General features: G+C 43.9%; 1 protein-coding gene across 2 annotated transcripts in view; it reads right to left on the bottom strand.

Moving 5' to 3' along the window:
* Window positions 1–20,155, bottom strand: part of LOC136847074 (uncharacterized) — a 121,454-nt gene that overhangs the window by 99,170 nt on the left and 2,129 nt on the right. The window contains exons 1-2 of one of the 2 annotated variants that reach the window (XM_067118350.1): window positions 18,147–18,748; window positions 14,572–14,767 (exon numbers count right to left, since the gene is read on the bottom strand). In XM_067118350.1, the coding sequence (XP_066974451.1) occupies window positions 14,572–14,767; window positions 18,147–18,200 (250 nt within the window). In that variant the 5' untranslated portion in view covers window positions 18,201–18,748. Of the gene's footprint in view, window positions 1–14,571; window positions 14,768–18,146; window positions 18,749–20,155 lie in introns of those variants that run through there. The other variant, XM_067118349.1, reaches the window with a different exon arrangement.

Below are 20,155 nucleotides of genomic sequence, written 5' to 3'. Positions count from 1 at the left end.
TGACAGTCTCAAAGGATCTCAAGAGATCGTGAAGATCCTTGTTGTCGGACAAGTCCAGGCCTCTATGTCTGAAGACTGCCGACAGCATACTTCTATAGCCTTTAATTGTTGAGACTGCCAGCTTTTCCTTTTCTCGGAGATGAAGCAGGAAGTCTGCTATTTTGGCACAGAGGTCGTGGTTGAGGAAATCCCATTGCTCCTGCACCATTTCCTGAAATTGGCCCACTTAGATTGATAGACCACATTGGAAGGGGGTCTCCTGGCACTGGCGATAGCCCTTGCCACTGCTCTAGAAAACCCCTCGCTCTTGCCAATTTTGAGATAGTCTGAATGCAGTTAGACTCAGAGCGGGGAGGTTTTGTGGTATCTTTCGAAATGGGGCTGCCTGAGCAGATCTACCCTCAGGGAAGCGTCCTTGGGAAGTCCAACAGGAAGGCCATGACCTCTGTGAACCATTCTGCCGCTGGCCAAAGGGGCGATTAACGTCATCCTTGTCCCTTCCGACGCTGAGAACTTCCTGATTACTTCTCCCAGAATCTTGAAGGGAGGAAAGGCGTAGAGATCCAAACCTTTCCAGTCCCAGAGGAGGGCATCTACTGCTACTGCTCCTGGATCTAGAACAGGAGAGCAGTAGAGAGGAGCCTCTTTGTCCTGGACGGGCAAAGAGGTCCACCAGAGGACGTCCCCATAACCTCCACAGCTCCTGACACACCTCCTCGTGAAGGGTCCACTTGGTCGGTAGAAGTTGACGCTGCCGACTGAGAAGGTCCGCTCGGATATTCTCCACACCTGCAATGAACCTCGTGAGGATCGTGATCCCCGTGCATGGGTCCAAAGCAAGATTTCCTTCGCCAGGGTGAACAGGGAACGGGAGCGAGTTCCTCCCTGTTTCTTGAGGTAAGCCAGGGCTGTGGTGTTGTCCGGAATTTACTTGTACCACTTGGCCTGACACTTGGCTCTCAAGAATTGAAGGGCCAGCAGGATCGCCCCTAATTCCTTGAGATTGATGTGCCAGGACACCTGTTCCCCTCTCCAGGTGCCTGACACTTCTTCCCCTCCTAGTGTTGCTCCCCATCCCTCCCTGGACGCGCCGGAAAACAACACTAGGTCGGGGCTCTGAAGGCGAAGAGAAACCCCTTCTGCCAACCTCACAGGGGTCGAGCCACCACCTCAGGTGATTCTTGACAATGGGAGAGATCTTCAGGGTCTCCTCCAGATTCTCCTTGTCCATCCAGTTTTCCGCCAGGAAAAACTGGAGTGGCCTGAGATGAAGTCTTCCCAGGGAAACAAACTTCTCCAGCGAGGAAATGGTCCCCAGCAAACTCATCCATTCCCTCACCGAGCATGTTTCCTTCCCTAGAAAGGACGAGACTTTTTCTAAGCATTGCTGCTGACGTTCCTGGGATGGAAAAGCTTGAAAAGCCACTGAATCCATCTGAATCCCCAGATAGACGATGGACTGCGTCGGGATCAGATGGGACTTTTCTTCGTTCACTAGAAGTCCTAGGGACTTTGTCAACTCTAAAAAGTAAAATTCAGGTCCTCCAGACACTTTGACTGACTGAAGAGGCTCGGATGAGCCAATCGTCCAGGTAGAAGCGAGATACGAATACCCGCCAGGTGAAGCCATCTCGCCACATTTCTCATGATAACCGTGAAGATCATGGGAGCTGTGCTTAGTCCAAAGCAAAGAGCTCTGAATTGAAAGACTCGTCCCCCAGTACAAACCTCAGGTACTTCCTTGACTGGGGATGTATGGGAACATGAAAGTAAGCATCCTGTAAGTCCAGAGAGACCATCCAATCTCCTGGTCTTAACGCTCCTAGAACAGACTGGGACGTTTCCATCTTGAACTTTTCCTTCCTTCTGGAATGCCGTTCAGTCTGCTCACATCTAGGACTGGTCTCCATCCTCCCGACTGTTTCGGGAACTAGGAACAGTCGGTTGTAGAACCCCGGGAGTCCAGCTCCAGGACTTGCTCCACGGCTCTTTTTTGAGCATTTGCTCCAAAAGGTCTAACAGGATCTGTTGCTTCTCTTGATGGTAGGAGGGCGACAGATCCCTGGGGGACGTGCACAGGGGTGGAAGAGTCGAGAAAGGATCTTGTATCCTTTCTCTCGAGAACTTAGGGACCAGGTGTCTGCCCCCCTCGCTCTCCAGGCTCCCGCAAAATGAAAGAAGCCTGGCTCCCACAGGTGTCTGGAGGCGCTGAAAGTCACTTTTTGCCCCTAGGTTTTGATGGGGCTGCGCCTCTGGAAAAACCTCTTCCTCGTGGAGACGATCTCGAGGAAGAAGCTCCTCCACGAAAGGGCTTCTTCTTCTTGGAGGACGGAACTGAAGACGAAGAAGAAGAAGGGACTGCTGGGCGTCTAGAAGAATGGGCCAAGAGGTCTTGAGTGGCCTTCTCCTGAAGACTGCGGCGAGGTCCTTGATTAAAGACTGGGGGGAAGAGATGGCTCGACAAAGGGCGAACAATAATTCTGCCCTCTGAGACGGAGAAACAGACTTAGATGTAAAATTACAGAACAAGGCCCACTTCTTCAAGAGGCCCTGTACAAAAGTGGGAAGCCAGTTCCTCTGAGCCATCCCTGACGGCCTTGTCCACGCAGTTCAACACGCTGGACAGCTCCCCAGGCTGATAGAGTCGGGGCTTCTAAGCTTGATGTCCAAAGCTCCCAAACACCAGTCCAAGAAATTGAAAACCTCCATGGTGCGGAATAGTCCATTCAGATGATGGTCTGTCTCCGACAAGTCCAAGACACCTTAGCTGCAGACAGGATGGGACCTTCTAGGAGCGTCGACAAGGCTGGCGAAATCTCCCTTGAGAAGAAGAAGGAACTCTTGAGCTGATATCCTCTCCTGTCTCATACCACATACCTGCCTTGCCGCTAAGCTTGGACAGAGGCAGGGCAAAAGAAGTCTTGCCTTGGGTCTTCCTTTCCTCCATCCAGGTGTTAACCTTCTTGAAAGCCTTCTTGGTAGCCAAGAGATGAAGTCATTTTAACAAACCAGGCGCTCTCCTCATCTTCTTGGACGAAGCTAACTGCGAAGGAGGAGAGAGAGGAGCCGAGGGTTTAAACTTGTCACCGAAACAAGTCCTTAAGAAGACTGGTCAACACCTGGTAGTCGGAAGAAGAGGAAGCAGAAGGTTGCTCAATGTCCCGCAGGCTCCGACTCGCCAGAGACTTCTCCCTCCTCAATGGGAGAAACCAGAGAGTCACCCAAAACCTTAGGAGAACGAAGGCCTTGGGGTCCAACACGGAGGAGGATCTTCTCTTCCAGCAGGCTCTGATTGCTCTGGAGCGTCCCGACGAGCAACTAAAGAGGCATCCTGGCGGCGTCCTGAGGCGTCCAGAAAGAGCATCCATCCGGCATCCAAAATGGCAGTCCTCCGTGCGAAGCACGTGGCGAAGGTGAGCGTCCTGGCGAGCAGCAATGAGGCGTCCTGGATAGCTGCTTGCGGCGCCACGTTGTTGATGAACGTCAACGATGGTGAACCAGCGAAAACAGGACGTGAGGCGACGACAGGGCTTCAGGAGAAGCAGGAGACGGAGACGAAGAAAAAGGTGCAGGAGAGGGGACTTTCTGGACCTCTTGACAGGCAGCTTCAAGTCCTTGCGTTGACGACGCGGTTCTGCCTCCCTCTCTGCAGAAGAGAAGCCAACTGACGCTGCATATCCAGCAAAATTTTCTTAGGGAGGAGAGGTCTCTTTTTAGGGAAGAGCTGATCCTGTGAGAAGACGAGGGGTGAGGGACGCCTTCTTCCTCCTCACGGGAGCTAAAACAGCTCTCTCCCTGGAGCGACTGGGGCGCTCACAAACGTCCTCCTCTGACGACGTCCTGGTCCTCTTCTGTGGCGGGAAAGTGTCAAAACACTCCGATGACGGTGAAACAATGCCTTGAGAGAAGACTGACGAGAAGCGTCCTCTCTCTGAAGCTCCTCTTCAGAGGGCGAGAGTCCAACGAGAGCTCCACCCCCTTACGAGGGGGGACGCCTCGGAGGGCGAAAAGCAGTCCTGAGGATACGTGCTGGAGCACGATCCCTGGCAGCCTGGGAAGCGACAACAGGTCCTGCCGAAGGGACGCCAGATCGGTGGGAAGCCCCCGTAACCCTCTTTACGGCTTTCGACATGCCTTCTCCCTGAGTCCTGGGAGTCTGACAGAGGTCCAGGCCAGCATTATGGGGCCGATCTGACGCCCCCTCCACAACACTGGGGAACACTACACTTCACTGCACTTTGAAGAGATGTCACTTTAGATTCCAGAGCACGGATGGTGTTCATAATCTCCGTCAGGCCAAACCTTCCGCAGACACAACCTCAGGGCCCGAAGGCAAAACCACAGGGACAGGTGAAACTATGTCTACATTTGGGTTATCAGGAGAGGAAATAACCCTGACTCTTCAAACACTCCTGGAGGAAGACCTCCTGACCCTGTCACGCTCCAACTTACGAACATAGGAATCATACATATTCCAGCTCGCATCAGACAAAGACTCACACTCCTTGCAGCGATCATTGATCAAGCATACATGCCCCTACACCTCATGCAAACAGAGTGAGGGTCTACCGAAGCTTTCGGTAGCCTCACCTTACACTCACTCACACAACATACTCTAAAGCTAGCAGAACTAGTTCCAGACATTATTCAAAGAGCAATCAATAGCAAATTCAAAAACAGTCCACAAAAAAGCGTATGCCCATCCACCATCCAAAGTCCAAAAACCAAAAGTCAAAGAGAATACTTAAGTGGAAACAATGAGTTAACGAAATCCAGAGACAGAGGTACTGAAAACAGATGTTGACAGTACCGGCGACAGAGAAAATCTGAATAGAAAATGGGAATGGTTCCCGATACCCGCCTCCCAGCGGCGGGAATGAGTACTAACCACCTGGCCACACTGCGTGTGCCGCGAGTTTTTGAAATTCTGTCGGATTTGGAGAAATACAGCTATATATATATCTGACAGGTAAGTCTCATGAACAAATAATATTGTAATACTTACCTGAACACCTGAATTAGCCCTGGTCACTGACCAGCCCGAACTACATCCCCATAATTTTACCCACAAAGCCAGCGTTACCAATGCTACAGGAAAAATCTTGTCAAATGAGTTACCTGAGGTACCGTTGACAACGCCGCTGCAAATACCAGGTGACAGAGGCTGACATCCCCAACTGAGTCACTCACTATCAAACACTGAAGTGGGGAGGAGGGTGGGATTCATTCAGGTGTTCAGGTAAGTATTATAATAGTTTTATTATGAAAACTTCATATTGCAATATGATCCCTGAACACCTGAATTAGCCTGATTGACAAAATTTTAATGGAGGTGGGATCAATCTAATTCAGCCCAACCTGTCAACGGAGAATAAGCAGGTAACTCATTATCAACCTACTACTTTTAATTGAGGTGGGATCAATCTAATTCAGCCCAACCTGTCAACGGAGAATAAGCAGGTAACTCACTATCAACCTACTATGTGTAAATTTATGTCATCATATCAATCAATGCTTTCGGTGAAGAGACATGCTGGAGGGAGACCCATCTAGGTTGCGGCACGCCCCCTTTTTACAACCGCAGAGATGGTAGCTCACTGATCTGATCTGCATAGGATATCTGTTTAGTCATACACTCACCATATCAATCAATGCTTTCGGTGAGGAGACATGCTGAAGAGTACTTTGATCGTTAGTCAGGTCAGTACTGTCTTGGTCCATCGACCTCCCATGTGGCTCTTCAGAACCTCTCATGTATGGAGGAGTACAATGAGCCTCCCATGTGGCTATTCAGAGCCTCTCATGTATGGAGGAGTATGATGAACCTCCCATGTGGCTATTAAGAGCCTCTCATGTATGGAGAGGAATGAAGTAGTGTGCCGAGCTGCTGATCCTCCGGATAAGGCCCGACGATTGACGAGCGAAGAAGTATCTCAGCGCCAACAAAAGAGCCTAGCCTACTAGAGAACCCCCTTGGACTCTCACAGGGAAATTAACAGAGACTAAGATACTTAAAAACGTACTAAACCCAAGTTCATGTGATTATACTATTACAGCTGCCTAAGATTCTAATGACTAAAAGGAATTCCTCTATCTGGTTAACCTAAGAACCTCCGCGCTAAGAGAATATCACCTCAGCTAAATGAACGCACCCTAGATAATAGAGTTAGCCGCTACACACGGACTAAGAGAATAACCCTCTGACGAGGCGAATTGAATGTCTCTTAAGTAAAAGCAAGTAAACATTGAGACGGACTTCCAAGAAGCTGCCTCCAGAATAGAAGACAGTGAACAATTCCTTAGAAAGAAAGATGAGGTGGCCATACTCTGAATAATGTGTGCTCAGGGTAATACAGAGCTTGAAGACAATGAAGAAGAACCCTGAGAAGCCTGGGAAATCATCTCCCTCACAAAGTAACTAATCGCATTCTTGGACAGCGGATGGGAAGGATTCCGTGGAGAGACGAGAAGTGTACGCGGATGAGGACGGAGTTTCTCAACCTTTGATAAACAGACTTTCAATGCTTGCATCGGACATAAGGATATCTCCGCTGGATTGCCAGTAACGAACTCTTGCAGATAAAGAACCCTAAACGAATGAGGCCGAGGGTTAACCTCCGACTCCGACTTCGCCACGAATTCCAGAGGAAACCAGCCTAGAAACTGCCTGAAGCTCGCCCACCTTTCTAGCTGTAGTTAAAGCTGTAAGAAAAAACACCTTCTAATCAGTTGTCTTTAACGTTAGAACTTCCGACAAATCCCACAGAGGAGCCTGAGTCGGCAAGACAGGACGTTTAATCTTACAGGAACATAATAAATCATGGATGATCTTACTACTAGAAATTTTCGGGAAGATGGAAACTACATGTACGTAGCCAGCAATGGTCGAATACGAAAGAACCTTGACTTTCCGAAGGAATAAAAGAAAATCAGCTATTTTGGCTATGGAAAGTCTAGAGATGGAATGACCTTCCTTACGACACTAACTTCTACACATTGTCAAGCTGACATGGTAAAGCTTACAGGTTGACTTTCTCAAACTGAAAGAAAGCTGTCTAGACAGCTTTAGAGTCCAGTCTGTCTAGCTGCTCGCTCGGCAGTCGCCTTGCAACTAGGTTCAGCACGTGAGGGTTTGGATGATAATGGCGAAAATGCGGTTGTCTGAGAAGATCTTCCACATGGGAAGGAACATCGGAACTTCCGTAAGGAGGTTAGGAGTTCTGGAAACCAAGGGCATAAGGCCAGCAAGGAGCTATCAGAGTCATAGACGTCTTGACACTCTCCCGCAATTTTCTGATTACCTGATGAATGAGGCTGAATGGTGGAAAGCATACACCTGTATGTGATTCCAATTTTGTAATGTCTCAACGATGCCTATCGACATGGGGTCCACCGCTGGTGAGAAATAAACCAGAAGACGATGGTTTAATCTTGTCGCGAAAAAGTCCACAGATGCTGGCCACTTCCGGAGAACCTGACATACTACTTCCTGAGCCAAAGTCCACTCTCTCCCCCTGCAATACCTGACGAGAGCAACTTAACGAGTCTGCCAGTACGCTGAGACTCTCCAATACAAGTTGGGGAAGAAGAGACACTTTCCGTTCTTCTCACCTTCTTAAGACTCTATGTGTTATAGTATTGAGTTCTGTTGATCTTGATCCCCCCTGAAGTTCTTCAGATACGACAAGGAGTTATGTTGTCGCAAATCAGAGCCACTACTCTGTTGTGCACTAGGACTGAAAAACACCTGAGGGCTTCCTTTACAGCCCTGAGTTCCCGATGATTTACTGACTCCTCTTGTTCCCGATCCCTCCAGAGGCCCGAAGCCTGGGTTTCCTCCAAGGTTGCTCCCCAACCTTGATCTGAGGCATCTGAGAACAGATGAATGTCGGGAAGAGGGGAGTTGATAGACGTTCCGGGTGTCAGATGCATGTCTTCTGAACACCACAGAAGATCCGACAGGCAAGAATCACTCCAGACTATAACTGCGTTCTCGTTGCAGAAGTCCCAGTGTTTCCTGAGACATACCTGAAGAGAAACACCTCCGGAGGCGAGACCCTGGAATTAAAAGAGAGAGAGAAGACATTCTTCCTAAGAGGCTTCTCCAAGCTGGTACCGGCTGTCTCCTGTTGGACAGGAACACCTCTACTTGCTAAAGGACTGACTGGATCCTCTCCAGGGTTGGGAAAAAAAACCTCAAAGGAAGAGAATCCTCACCCCTGAAAGGTTATAGGTTGTGTTGGAACCAGGCAATTCCTGGCAAAGATTAAACGAATTCCTAGTATCTTGCATAGATTCAATAAGTCCCTCGCCCTTACTAGCTCCTACAAAGAGGAGGCAAGGATCAGCCAAGGGTTAGATACTTCAACATTCTATACCCTAGACAATGCATAATTGCCGACACCAGAGACATGAGTTAGAAGCAACAACGTTTGTCATACTGGCCACATCACCTGAACCCTGAGCAGCCACACGAATCATAGCCTCCTGTGACGCTACTGCTGATGACGACAACACGAAATTGACCATGGAGGAGACATCCTCCTCTCTAAAAAGGCTGTTGCAGAGTACAAAAGGCACCCTCAACAGAACCCTCTTATGTATGTCTGGATAGTGAGGCGGAGGATGATTTAAAAAGGAGTCCCTCCTCTTCTGGCCAAAGAACGTTGTACAACCAGCCAAAATGTTAGCCTGTTATGCCAACCCCATTGAAACCGAAGTGATGAGGTTGTCAAACAGTACAGGATCGGAGGGAGTATATCCATCTTGTTTGAGAAACCCCACAACTCAGACAACATCCACATAGTGGGACAAGGCCTCAGACTGGCTGCAAAAAGTGTCCTCCAAAATACAAGCCTCACGAGATGTAACTGCTACCAAATGATTCGATAAAGGAACCCAAGAGAGAAGAGCCTCAACAGATTCGTTGAGAGGAACTCTGACACTGGCAGAAGGGTTACCCGCTACCCTAAAGAACCCCTTCCGATTAGGAAGCAAGGTTGAATCCTGTCTACCCGACCCGATAAGAGAAGCCAACCTAGAGTCCGCCTCCCTCAACACCTGCCCGACTTGGCCAAACCAGACCGGTTTACTTGATGTTTGGGAGACTACTGGTTTAGTTGCATACAACGATTCAAACATTGCTTGGTTTGGTTGTGTAGGTTCCTCAGGAGCCTGGACTGCGAATAGAGAGAATGGATAAAGTCCACCATCTGCTTATACTCGCTTTCATTCGCTGGAGAAAAAACCTATATCTAGTACCGGCTTCTCTTCTTCAAAAGAGCATTCTCTGTCAGACTGGTCCAACCGAACCGGGACAGGAAAAAAGACAGACTGACCACCCGCAAGAGCTGCCTCCAATAACCTGGAACTCACTACACCAGGATATGCGAGATCAACACCTGACATACCTGACCCCATCATAACTGAGCCAACTGTAACCCGGTTGCACAAACCCTGTAATAACTAAAGCTGATGACAAAACTTTCAGTCAGACGCACTCAACTGCGCAAACCCTGCACCACCCAGCGACGATGGTGTAACACCTGGGCGACAAACGCAGACCCCTGAGAGCGGAGAGGCTGCAACACCTGATCCACCCAACGCCAGATGAACCAACACTGCACCAGTACGGGTATCCGGAGCTGAAGTCACACTGATTAAGGGAGAGGGAGGAAGAACTCCCTGATGACCCGGAACAAAAGCCGAACCCACATTGAACACCTTAGAAGGAGGAACAGAAATGGCCACAGGAAAAGTTGAAAAAGAAGTAGAAGAAGGAAGGAGCACCTACCGCCGAAGTTGGACAGGTGGAGAACATACCTACTGGTCCAGTACTCAAAGGTGTTTCTCAGGACAAGCTACGAGCTGCGGAACCAATGGGCACCGAAGAAGGAAAATTACCAGCTACTCTAGTGAAAGGAGAGGCTGAGGACACCATTGGTACTGATACACTCAATGATGGTGCAGACGAAACGCCAACTGCCGTAGCATCCGCAAGAACCGCAGTGGACACATCACATTTTAAGCCCAGTAAAGGGTGAAAATACAGAGTTGTGGAAGACTCTGCAACTGCCTGTGAAGCATCTAGACCAGAAGCCTGAGAAAACTACAGGACCCGTGTAAGGTGCTAAAGAAGACAGCCCCGCCAAAGGGACACCTTACCTCAACCCTGAAGAGAGAGAGGGAGCTCCTGAAACTCCAACATTACAGGATTCAACCAATGAAAATTCTTTGCTCTGCTGAGTTAATGGCAAAGAAAACAGGATGAGAGAGAGGAGACCCTAAGAGCCCTCCGAAGAGTGACCCGATAAAGAAGACTGTGTAAAGACATTAGAAGAAGGCTTAGAAGAAATCGGGGAAAAAGGAAAACTCAGAAGAAGCAGAAGAGGCCATAGTTTTTAGAGAAAGAAACTAGACCGACTCTGTTCCCCCTTGATAATCTTAACAAACATCATTAGCAAACAGGAAAATTCTTCAAGATGTGATCGTGAATATCGGAAAACCCAAAACTGAAACATTTCCTAACTAGTAATCTATAACCCTGTGATAAACCCAACAATGCATTATACTGAGCAAAATTGAAAACCTGATCACCAGAATTACCACCACTGCAAGATGAACCAAACTCATCCACCGAAGGAAAAGGAACCTTCAAAGACGAAGGAGCATTCTCCAACACTTCAGAACCCGACAAACCCGAAACCACATCCAAACGACGAACCACGGACTTAGAAACCTTCTGTTGTAAAGAACTCGAAGCAGGAAATAAAACCGAAGATGCATCCAAAGATGAAGTCGTCACACTAGAAACCCCAACTGAACCCGAACCCGAAGAAGACTGCACCTTCCACTTCTCTTCCTGAACACTTCCTAACCTATTTTCCCTACTCGTCTGTGTCTTACCTAACTCTACATCAACCTCAGAACTTACATCTTGAGTGGGAAGGGGGGAATCTGCTGCCAACACTTCCTGCTCCGTGCTGGGGGGACCGGCAGAACCTACCTTCAAGACCTGCAGTTCTGCATGACTCCCGGTACCCATTAGGGCTCGTTCTGGAACAGGCACGGGGGCTGAAAAAGAGCAATTAGAATCAACTATGCCACTACTACTACCACTATCTCTATTCTCAGTTAACTTACTCATCAGGCTAGAAAATAAGCTAGACATACTGGATGATAACCTGTCCTCTAACTTCTTGAATAACTCTGAATCTAACGCTTCCTTGTCTACTGATTGTAACCCTACAGTCGGTCCTGACCTGTGCTTATTCTTCGAGGCTAAGGATTTTCTGTTTCATATAATTCTCCATTTGATCTACTAACCAGGACCTACACTTGTCACATCTCTGACTGATACTACACTGAACCTTCCTACATAAAATGCAAACAGAATTTCGATTGTTTGCGGCAGCATCTCCAGCAGTAGAAGGCTTGGTCGTCGAAGCTGTAGACGAAGTAGAAGCAGCGGTGCTTGCAGACGGCAACATCTTCTTGCCTGACTTATCCATAACGAGTCCAAAGTACCTATCCAAAGTCAAAACCGGGAGAGAAGTTGCAAATCCAGTCATATAGCATAAATCCAGAAGAAAAGGCGTTGAAAACAGTCCAAAGTCATGATCGGATATCCAAATTCTTTAAAGGGGGTCGGGCTGCATGACCAAAAGTTTGCCTGATGCGGGACACGTCCACACAGCACATTGAACTAATAATAACTGGGGATGCCAGCCTCTGTCGGTCGGTATTTGCAGCAGCAATGTCAACGGTACCTCATTTGACAAGATTTTTCCTGTAGCATTGGTAACGCTGACAATTAATTACCCACTTTGTGGGTAAAATTATGGGGATATAGTTTGGGCTGGTCAGTGACCAGGGCTAATTCAGGTATTCAGGGAGTGTATTGTAATAAACTAGTTTAAGCCTGCTGCCTAGCAACATTAAAAGCAGTCTGACACATCAGCTAATAAAAGTTGTAGGGTTTACAAATATCAGTATGAATCACTATATAGAATACTGAAAGCATAAACTCAAGAGAAAAACAAGAAATTGTATTTGTATATATTACAACATTATAATTACAGCAAACCCCTCGTATTCACGTTCTCATGATTCGCGGACTCACGTATTCGTGGATTTCTTTGTGGAACATATCTATCCATTATTCACGGAAAATTCGCCCATCCGCGGTATTTTTCACTGAGAAATAGTCACTAATTACCGTATTTACATATTTTCACGACTAAATGCACTTTTTGTGATAAAACTATTAAAATACTCAGGTACAGTCATACCTCGATCTTACACGATTCAAGTTGCGCGAATTCACACACACACGAACTTTTCAGTGGAACCTAACTAATTGGCATACGCGATTTTTTCACAGACACGCGAAATTCTTGAGAAACCCTGCACAAGTGGTTATGTTTAATTTTTGAAGTAATTTATAAGTTTTCATGCTTTTATGTGTAAAATCTGTATGAGAAATCCATTTCATGCTTTTATGTATCAAATCTGTATGAAAAATGTATTATTTTTATTTTTGTACATGCATAAATATGATGGAAAGTTAATTTCAGCACATTTAGTTAGTGTACTTTTACAAGATGTGGTATCCATTTGCAAAGTTACTGCACTTTTCAAAGATGACACCCCTGCAGAAAATGCTTGTTTAATGTTTAAAGTGCAGTACAGTACATTTATAAGTTTTCATGCTTTTAACTGTAAAATCGATATGGAAAATTTATATTTATATTTTTGTACATAAATATCATACAAAGTCTTTGTCACTAGGAGTGTTTGATAAAATGAATTCGTTAATGTAATATCAGAGCTGTAACTAAAAATTGTATAAGTGTCATTCTTTGAAAGTTACTTTGTTAACCCCGAGAAAAGTGCTGGTGCAATCTGTATGTGCATGTAATTACAGCATGTTCAGTTGGTGTACTTTTACATGATGTGATACCCATTCACAAAGTTACTGCACTTTTCAAAGATGATATTCCTGCAAAAAGTGTGTTTAATTTTTGAAGTACTATTTTATAAGTTTACATGTTTTTAGGTGTAAAATCTGAATGGAAAATTTGTATTTATATATTTGCACATAAATACAATACAAAGGAAGTACATTAGTCCTGGCAGAAGAGTTTCCTCTATCTGAAGAGGAGGACTCTGAGGAGCTGTAACTACTCAAGTATGCTGTGCAGTATATCATCGTCATTCATCGGACTGCACAGCTTATTCATCACCACCTTCAAATCAACATTCATCACTGGTGAGTACCCATAAGTACTGTTTTTCATTACAGTCCAATATTTTTAATGCGTACGTATCTCTCTCTCTCTCATTTGTAGTTAGCGCTCAAACATATTTTTACAACTTATTATTTCTCCGTACGTCATTACCTGTACAGTATATAATTTTAAATTGATTGAATTTTACCTGTACTGTACTATCTTCTACGAACATTATGGACATGTTTTCAATATTTTATGGAATTGTACCTTTGTTATGACTGTGACGCATGACGTTTTGCCTAGTGACGCAAAGAAAACGGCTTTTACTCTAAGTGAAAAAGAAAATGGCATCCCATAAATTAGGGGTAACATTAGTATACATACACACCTACTGTAAATGCGCTATTATGAAACTGTGCAGTACTCATTTTTTATGTCAACCATTTACTGTATTTCTTTTTTAAGGGTAATAAGCTAAATTTTAAATAAAATTACACTAACTTTAGTTCATTTAAAAGTTAGCTTAATACTTTGGAAGCATGATTAGGGTCATATTTTGTACTTAAACTCTGGAAATAAACATTTATTAGCATTTTTAAAGACCATGCCAAACTTACGCAAAAATTCACCCTGCATGAGGGGCTCCGGAACCTAACCTCGCGTAAGTTTGAGGTATGACTGTATAAGCATTTTTACAAGGTTTTTCTTGTGTTTAAACTATCAAAATAGGCAATTCTAAGTGTTTTTAGAAGGGTTTTTCGTATTCGCGGGGGCTGCGGTATGCATCCCCCGCGAATACGGGGGTTTACTGTATACACAATATCAACAATACGAAGAAAATGTAAACAAAGTCAAACAGCAAGCAGAGAGGAGAAGCGAACGTCCTTCCTTGATGACAGTCAAAAGCAAAGTGAGTATACACTGACTGGGTGGGCGGGACTCTTACCTGTAGTCAGTAGTTAACTACGTATTTCACCACCTTGTTTAAAGTTAAACGGCCGTGTTCCAGCTTCCGTTGAAAGTAACTCCTAATGTAAAGGACTGATGGTTTGTATATCGTGTAGGAACAATTATATTTCAACATGCATAAACATAAGAAAAATTCTTTATCTCCCTCACAAAGCCATTTGGATACTTCTTTCAAACTAAAAGAGCTTGCAGAGTAAGCATGACTTAGAAACATCCATTGACCTTATGAAAAAAATTTACCAGCCAATGTCAGAAAAATTGGAGAAGCTACAGTTTACAGACATCACAAAGACATAAATTTAAGGCTTATAAGTATTAAACTATCAAATGGCAAAGTAAAGGCCAGCCCACGCTTATGATCTTATCTTACCAATTGTCTGATTTGTGACAGAATGACTCCATCCATTAAAGCCAAATACTTCATTCGCAAGGGATATAAGTCGCCATCCTTCAATGTATGCAATACGCTGGCCTCCCGCTCCACTTCTCTGGCTGATGAATGAGGAACCAAGCTTCTGACGTAGAACCTTTTGGACAGCCTCTTGCTCCTCAGCAGTGAATTGCGTCTGTAAATTACCAATGATTTTAAAAGTGTACCAATTACAAAATACACTAAAATGGTACACAACCGAAAATAAAACTTAAAACAGAATATTAGTACCACCTGTTAATAAATAAAGCTTAGCAATATAAACTAAGCATGCAAAAGTTTTAGGCTGGATATCTGAGAAAACATAAAATGGCATACAGCAAATTAGCAACTAAAATGTATAAACTATCCTCCCCTCCTGAAAAAATTACTCAGGGATGGTTTCAGCAAACACAATAAACTGATTTACTGTCCAAATTTTCTAGATTTAATGTTCTTCCATTGTAAGGAGCAATCCCTTAGATCAATGTAAGTTTGGTGAGAAGTAATGAATGCTTAGGGCAGGAGGGAAATGAGTTGTCAAAGCCCCTTAAAGCCTCTTTTATATCTTTACCCAACAAAGTCCTTCAAATCGCAACAAGCTAAATGGGAAAAGAAACTATTACAAAAGGAATCTTGCTTGGTAAAGGATTCTGATGTTTCTTGACTAAAAGGGGGAAAATCTCCTGGCCTAACCTAGGATGCCCAATCCAACTTCCATAAACTTGGTGGGTCAAAGACTGAAGCTCATTAGCGAGAGGCCTATAAAACTGCAGGCAAAGTTTGGCTCCTTGCAGGAGAGAGTAATACAGATGCTGTTCTTTCCACTTGTACGTTTTGTAAGGAGAGTCCCCTTAAATGTTGTCAATCTTTCACCTTCTAAGGAATCTTCACCCAAAGATTACAACCCCACTTCATGACATGATGTCTACAATGCTGACTTTTAAGGCGCTTCACCCAACGATCACAACCCCACTTATTTACATAAGGTTACAATGTTTTCTACAATTTTTCACCTTCTAGGGAACCTTCACTCATTGATTACAGCAAGTTCTTACAAGTCAGGCATTATATTCTACCAAGTATCAGATCATCCAGCCTTCACATTCAGATCACAAAGTGTGGAAACTATCCCTGAAGATATGTGCAAGAAACACATAAGGAACGTGAAGTAGTTATTGGAGATTGTCAAGATATGTGCTACCATCATTTGAAGTGTGTCAAAATACTGTTGAATGATAATGTTTAAGATCAAGTGAATGAATGAGTCATGAAAATTAGGCTACAAACCCATGCACTCAGGCACTTTCAGCCATTCAGTGTTTGAGAAAGTTTAAAGAGGGAGTTGGACACTAGGTAGAAAAATCATGAGATCCAGAAAACAAATGAGATTAAGGATATGGGTCTACAGGTGAAACTGAGAGTGACCACTCACATGCATGTGAAGCAAAGGGCTAAAAAGTGGGTGTAGCTAGGGCCAACGGGACACTGCAAACACCCTTTAGCAGTGCCTATAGTGCACTGATAGCACTTAATCCCCTACAGGAGTCTCAAGAAATTAAAATATACCTCGTTTCAAAACCATACTTATAGGCAAATTGCCATCTGCTGAATTTTCCTTTGCGGTATACAACTGAAAAATACCACCAAAGGCAATATATAATTATGCTATCATGTTATGACAGGCTCTTTAGTAAATTTCTGAAGCATAAACATCAATGTTAGAGCTGAAGGAATATTATTTTTCCTGATAGTTTGGCTGGTGTTGTGACTGATTGTCATCTTTACTTTATTCATAAAATATTTATTTCTGTGTGTGCTACTGTCCTTCCTGCAAGAAGCCCTCCATGAAATAAAATTCAACAAACTAGGTCTATGGATTTAAGAAAAAAATAATAAATAAATATAAAAATAAAAATTAAAAATCATAAAATAACATAAATTATAGCCTGTCATAAACCCGTATTTCAATTGGGAGACATCCTATCCTAACCTTCTTTGACCTAACCTCACCTATAGCACTGCTTCCTAACCTGATTGTGGTGTGGGAAAGCTCTGCCAATCTCCTGAACCCCATCTCCTAAACCTCACCTCTCCTGAAGCAATATAAATCATAAAACTGTGCAAAAATGTCATAGCGATTTCAATTCTATAAAATCCCAGATATCTCACTTAGCCTACTTATGCTAAAGTCATAATTTGCAAAGATAGCTAATACACTGAAACCTTGGTAATAGCCTAGGTTAATGCAGAATAATTGCACAAACATCATTCTAGTATGCATGAAGTCATGTTTTAAACATCCAAGGGGCTAAGCCCTCACAGCCAGATTAAGACACAGTGCCCTAAGATAGGTTAAGGCAGGATACATCCCTGTTAAGTGTACCTTAGTTTTACCAGACCACTGAGCTGATTAACAGCTCTCCTAGAGGGCTGGCCCGAAGGATTCGACTTATTTTACGTGGCTAAGAACCAATTGATTACCTAGCAACGGGACCTATAGCTTATTGTTGAATCCGAACCACATTATAGCGAGAAATGAATTTCTATCACCATAAATAAATTTCTCTAATTCTTCATTAGCCGGCCAGAGAGTCGAACTCGGGCCTAGCGAGTGCTAGCCGACAACTCTACCGACTCGCCCAACAAGGAACTACGCATCCCTGTTGACGTGTCTTTGATCTGCTTTTAATTAAAGTGGGAAAGTGTGGCAGGAACAGGCCTAATACTGTATGTGCATTTCTGCACTTTCACCAAGACCTCTCTTAGACCTAAATGTTCTTAGCTACTAGCCTAATCTGCTCCATTAATGATATACCAATTCCGTACACTGATGGGTAGTTCCTCGTTAGGAAAGTCGGTAGAGTTGTGGACTAGCACTCGCTAGGCCCGAGTTCGAGTCTCCGGCTGGCTAATGAAGAATTAGAGGAATTTATTTCTGGTGATAGAAATTCATTCCTAGCTATAATGTGGTTCGGATTCCACAATAAGCTGTAGGTCCCATTGCTAAGTAACCAATTGGTTCTTAGCCACGTAAAATAAGTCTAATCCTTCGGGCCAGCCCTAGAGAGCTGTTAAGCAGTTCAGTGGTCTGGTAAAACTAAGGTATACTTAACTTTCTTGTACACTGATGAAATATGGCCGAAATGCAAGGGTCTAGCCTTGTTTAATAAATACTTGGAGACAGGAAGTGGTCTGTGAACGAAATAATGACCATTAACTTATCCATATCACCAACGAAACAATCAGAAAAACAGTATTTGGCAAAAATAGTTGTGTCTACCTACGAATATTTTATCATTTTTCTCTTCCAATTTTACTAAGGTCCGATTTCAATGGAGCACTAATAGGCCTACTAAGCTCAGACTAGAATTGTCTTTACTTTGGTAGCGCTCTTCGACAACCAATGGAAATAGGCCTAGGCCTAGTTATGGTGACCCAGATTAAAAATAATTCGGTTTGAAACTGCAAAACAATAAGACAAACCTTCCATCAATTATGTTCTTTCAATGCAATTTGCCTAGGGGTCGACTTACATTCCCAAAAACCGTCTGATTGCTGTTGCTTGACAAGTGTGGAGCGGCTGTCATATTGGCAGCACCAATTGACTTCTAGGCCTAACTCTAATGAACAAAATCAAATTATCAGGACACAAAATCAGACGCTTCCTTGGTCACAGCAAGTTTAAAGTGCAGTCGTCCATAAATCATTCAACCACAAATGGTGTTTATTCCGTCAACTTTAGTTAAATGGCGCTGGATCAGATTTTCAGATTTGAATCCCGCGAACGTCACTCCGTTCCTGATAGATATCGGGGAGTTTTACCTTTTCAACGGCCCATCCTTACGATTCTATTCTCTTCTTTCGTTCATGTTCTCTTCTCTCAAACATATTACAGGAGTTCTTTAACCGTTCTGTTTTGTTCTACTTTCGATTTATTTCCACTCTTCTTTCACACATTATATCAGTTCCGTAACGATCCTGGTCTCTTCTACTTTCAATTTGTTTTCTCTTCCACGTGTTATGACAGTTCTTTTCTTCGTTCCTTCTTGTATACAACAGTTACTATCCTGTGTGTGTGTGTGTGTGTGTGTGTGTGTGTGTGTGTGTGTGTGTGTTTGACAGCAATGACTTTACTGAACTCACTGCAGTATGCCTGAAGAAAATATTTAATTATTCACTTATTTGGCGTCTTAATCTCAGAAGGGCTGGCCTCAGGTTACATCAAGAGGTTAAACTAGGAGCAGATTAATAAAATAGTAAATGCCGAGGAAGATCGGACGCGAATTACACACACACACACACACACACACACACACACACACACACACACACACACACACACACACACACACACACATATATATATATATATATATATATATATATATATATATATATATATATATATATATATATATATATATATATTAAAAAGTTAAAGTTCTCCTGGGCCTCTGTAGGCACATAGGGTAGGTGCTGGTCTCCTGTTTCTTAGGCCGACAGCCAGTGTGTCGCTAGGCCCTCTGTTTAACTCCCTTAACCTCTTGGGTTTTTTGGACTGCTAGGTTGACGGGCTGCCGGGATTTTTGCAGTGGTGCAATCCGAGCCATCAATGAGCGCAGGGATTTGAAACCTGGCCCTCTGGACTGGTAGCCGAGAATCATACCACTGCACCACCACGGCGGCTATATATATTTTTTATATATAATGAAGAAAAGGAAAATGGTTGTTCTTGAACTACTTCCGCACTTCAGTAATATATGGCGAGAAACACAAGAGATGCCAGAAATGGTACAATTGCTAGCCTAGGTGAAATAATGGATAGGAGTGGTCTGAGATGGTAAAGTCATGTGGAAAGAATGAACCACGATAAGCTGGTGGAGAAAGCGCATAATTCAAAAGTGTTTCGGGAAGGATGGGAGTTAAGGGTTGGATAGATAGCCTAAAAGAAATACTTTAAAGGAAGGGCCTTTATACCCATAAAACACGAGACTGTGCGAAAGAGAGCTATGTGCTGGTGGCAAGTCTTTCTTGACAGTTACCTATCCAATTACTAACTAGACGCAAAGTTGTTGAACTTCACTGATCAAATGGCAACTTCACATCCCTACTAAATACTGTTATGTATGTTATGTATCACTTCTAAAAATAAGTAAAATATATTCCTTAAGGTTACCAGACACTTCTTAACAGTATCTTTAATGGAATTTTTTTTTATATAAATGACACAGCTACTAAATTCTGAGCATCCACACGCCATGTCTATGAATTCCTTATGAGTTATTTGCCGAGGAAACACTCGACCAAGGAACCTCAATACTAATGCAATGAGGAACAGCGTAAAGTTTCTTTAACGCCAGAACCTTTCCATGCCTGCTTGTGGGACTCCGTTGGTACAAATTATTATTATTATTATTCTGAAGATGAACCCTGTTCATAAGGAACCAGTCCGCAAGGGCCATTGGCTCGAAATTCAAGCTTCCAAAAATATGGTGTTCATTAGAAAGAAATAACAGAAGCTAATGGGAAATACAGAAACAAG

The sequence above is a fragment of the Macrobrachium rosenbergii genome, chromosome 16, assembly GCF_040412425.1.
Source record: "Macrobrachium rosenbergii isolate ZJJX-2024 chromosome 16, ASM4041242v1, whole genome shotgun sequence".
In the NCBI taxonomy this organism is placed as follows: Eukaryota; Metazoa; Arthropoda; class Malacostraca; order Decapoda; family Palaemonidae; genus Macrobrachium; species Macrobrachium rosenbergii.
This window is presented reverse-complemented; position numbering and strand designations above follow the sequence as displayed.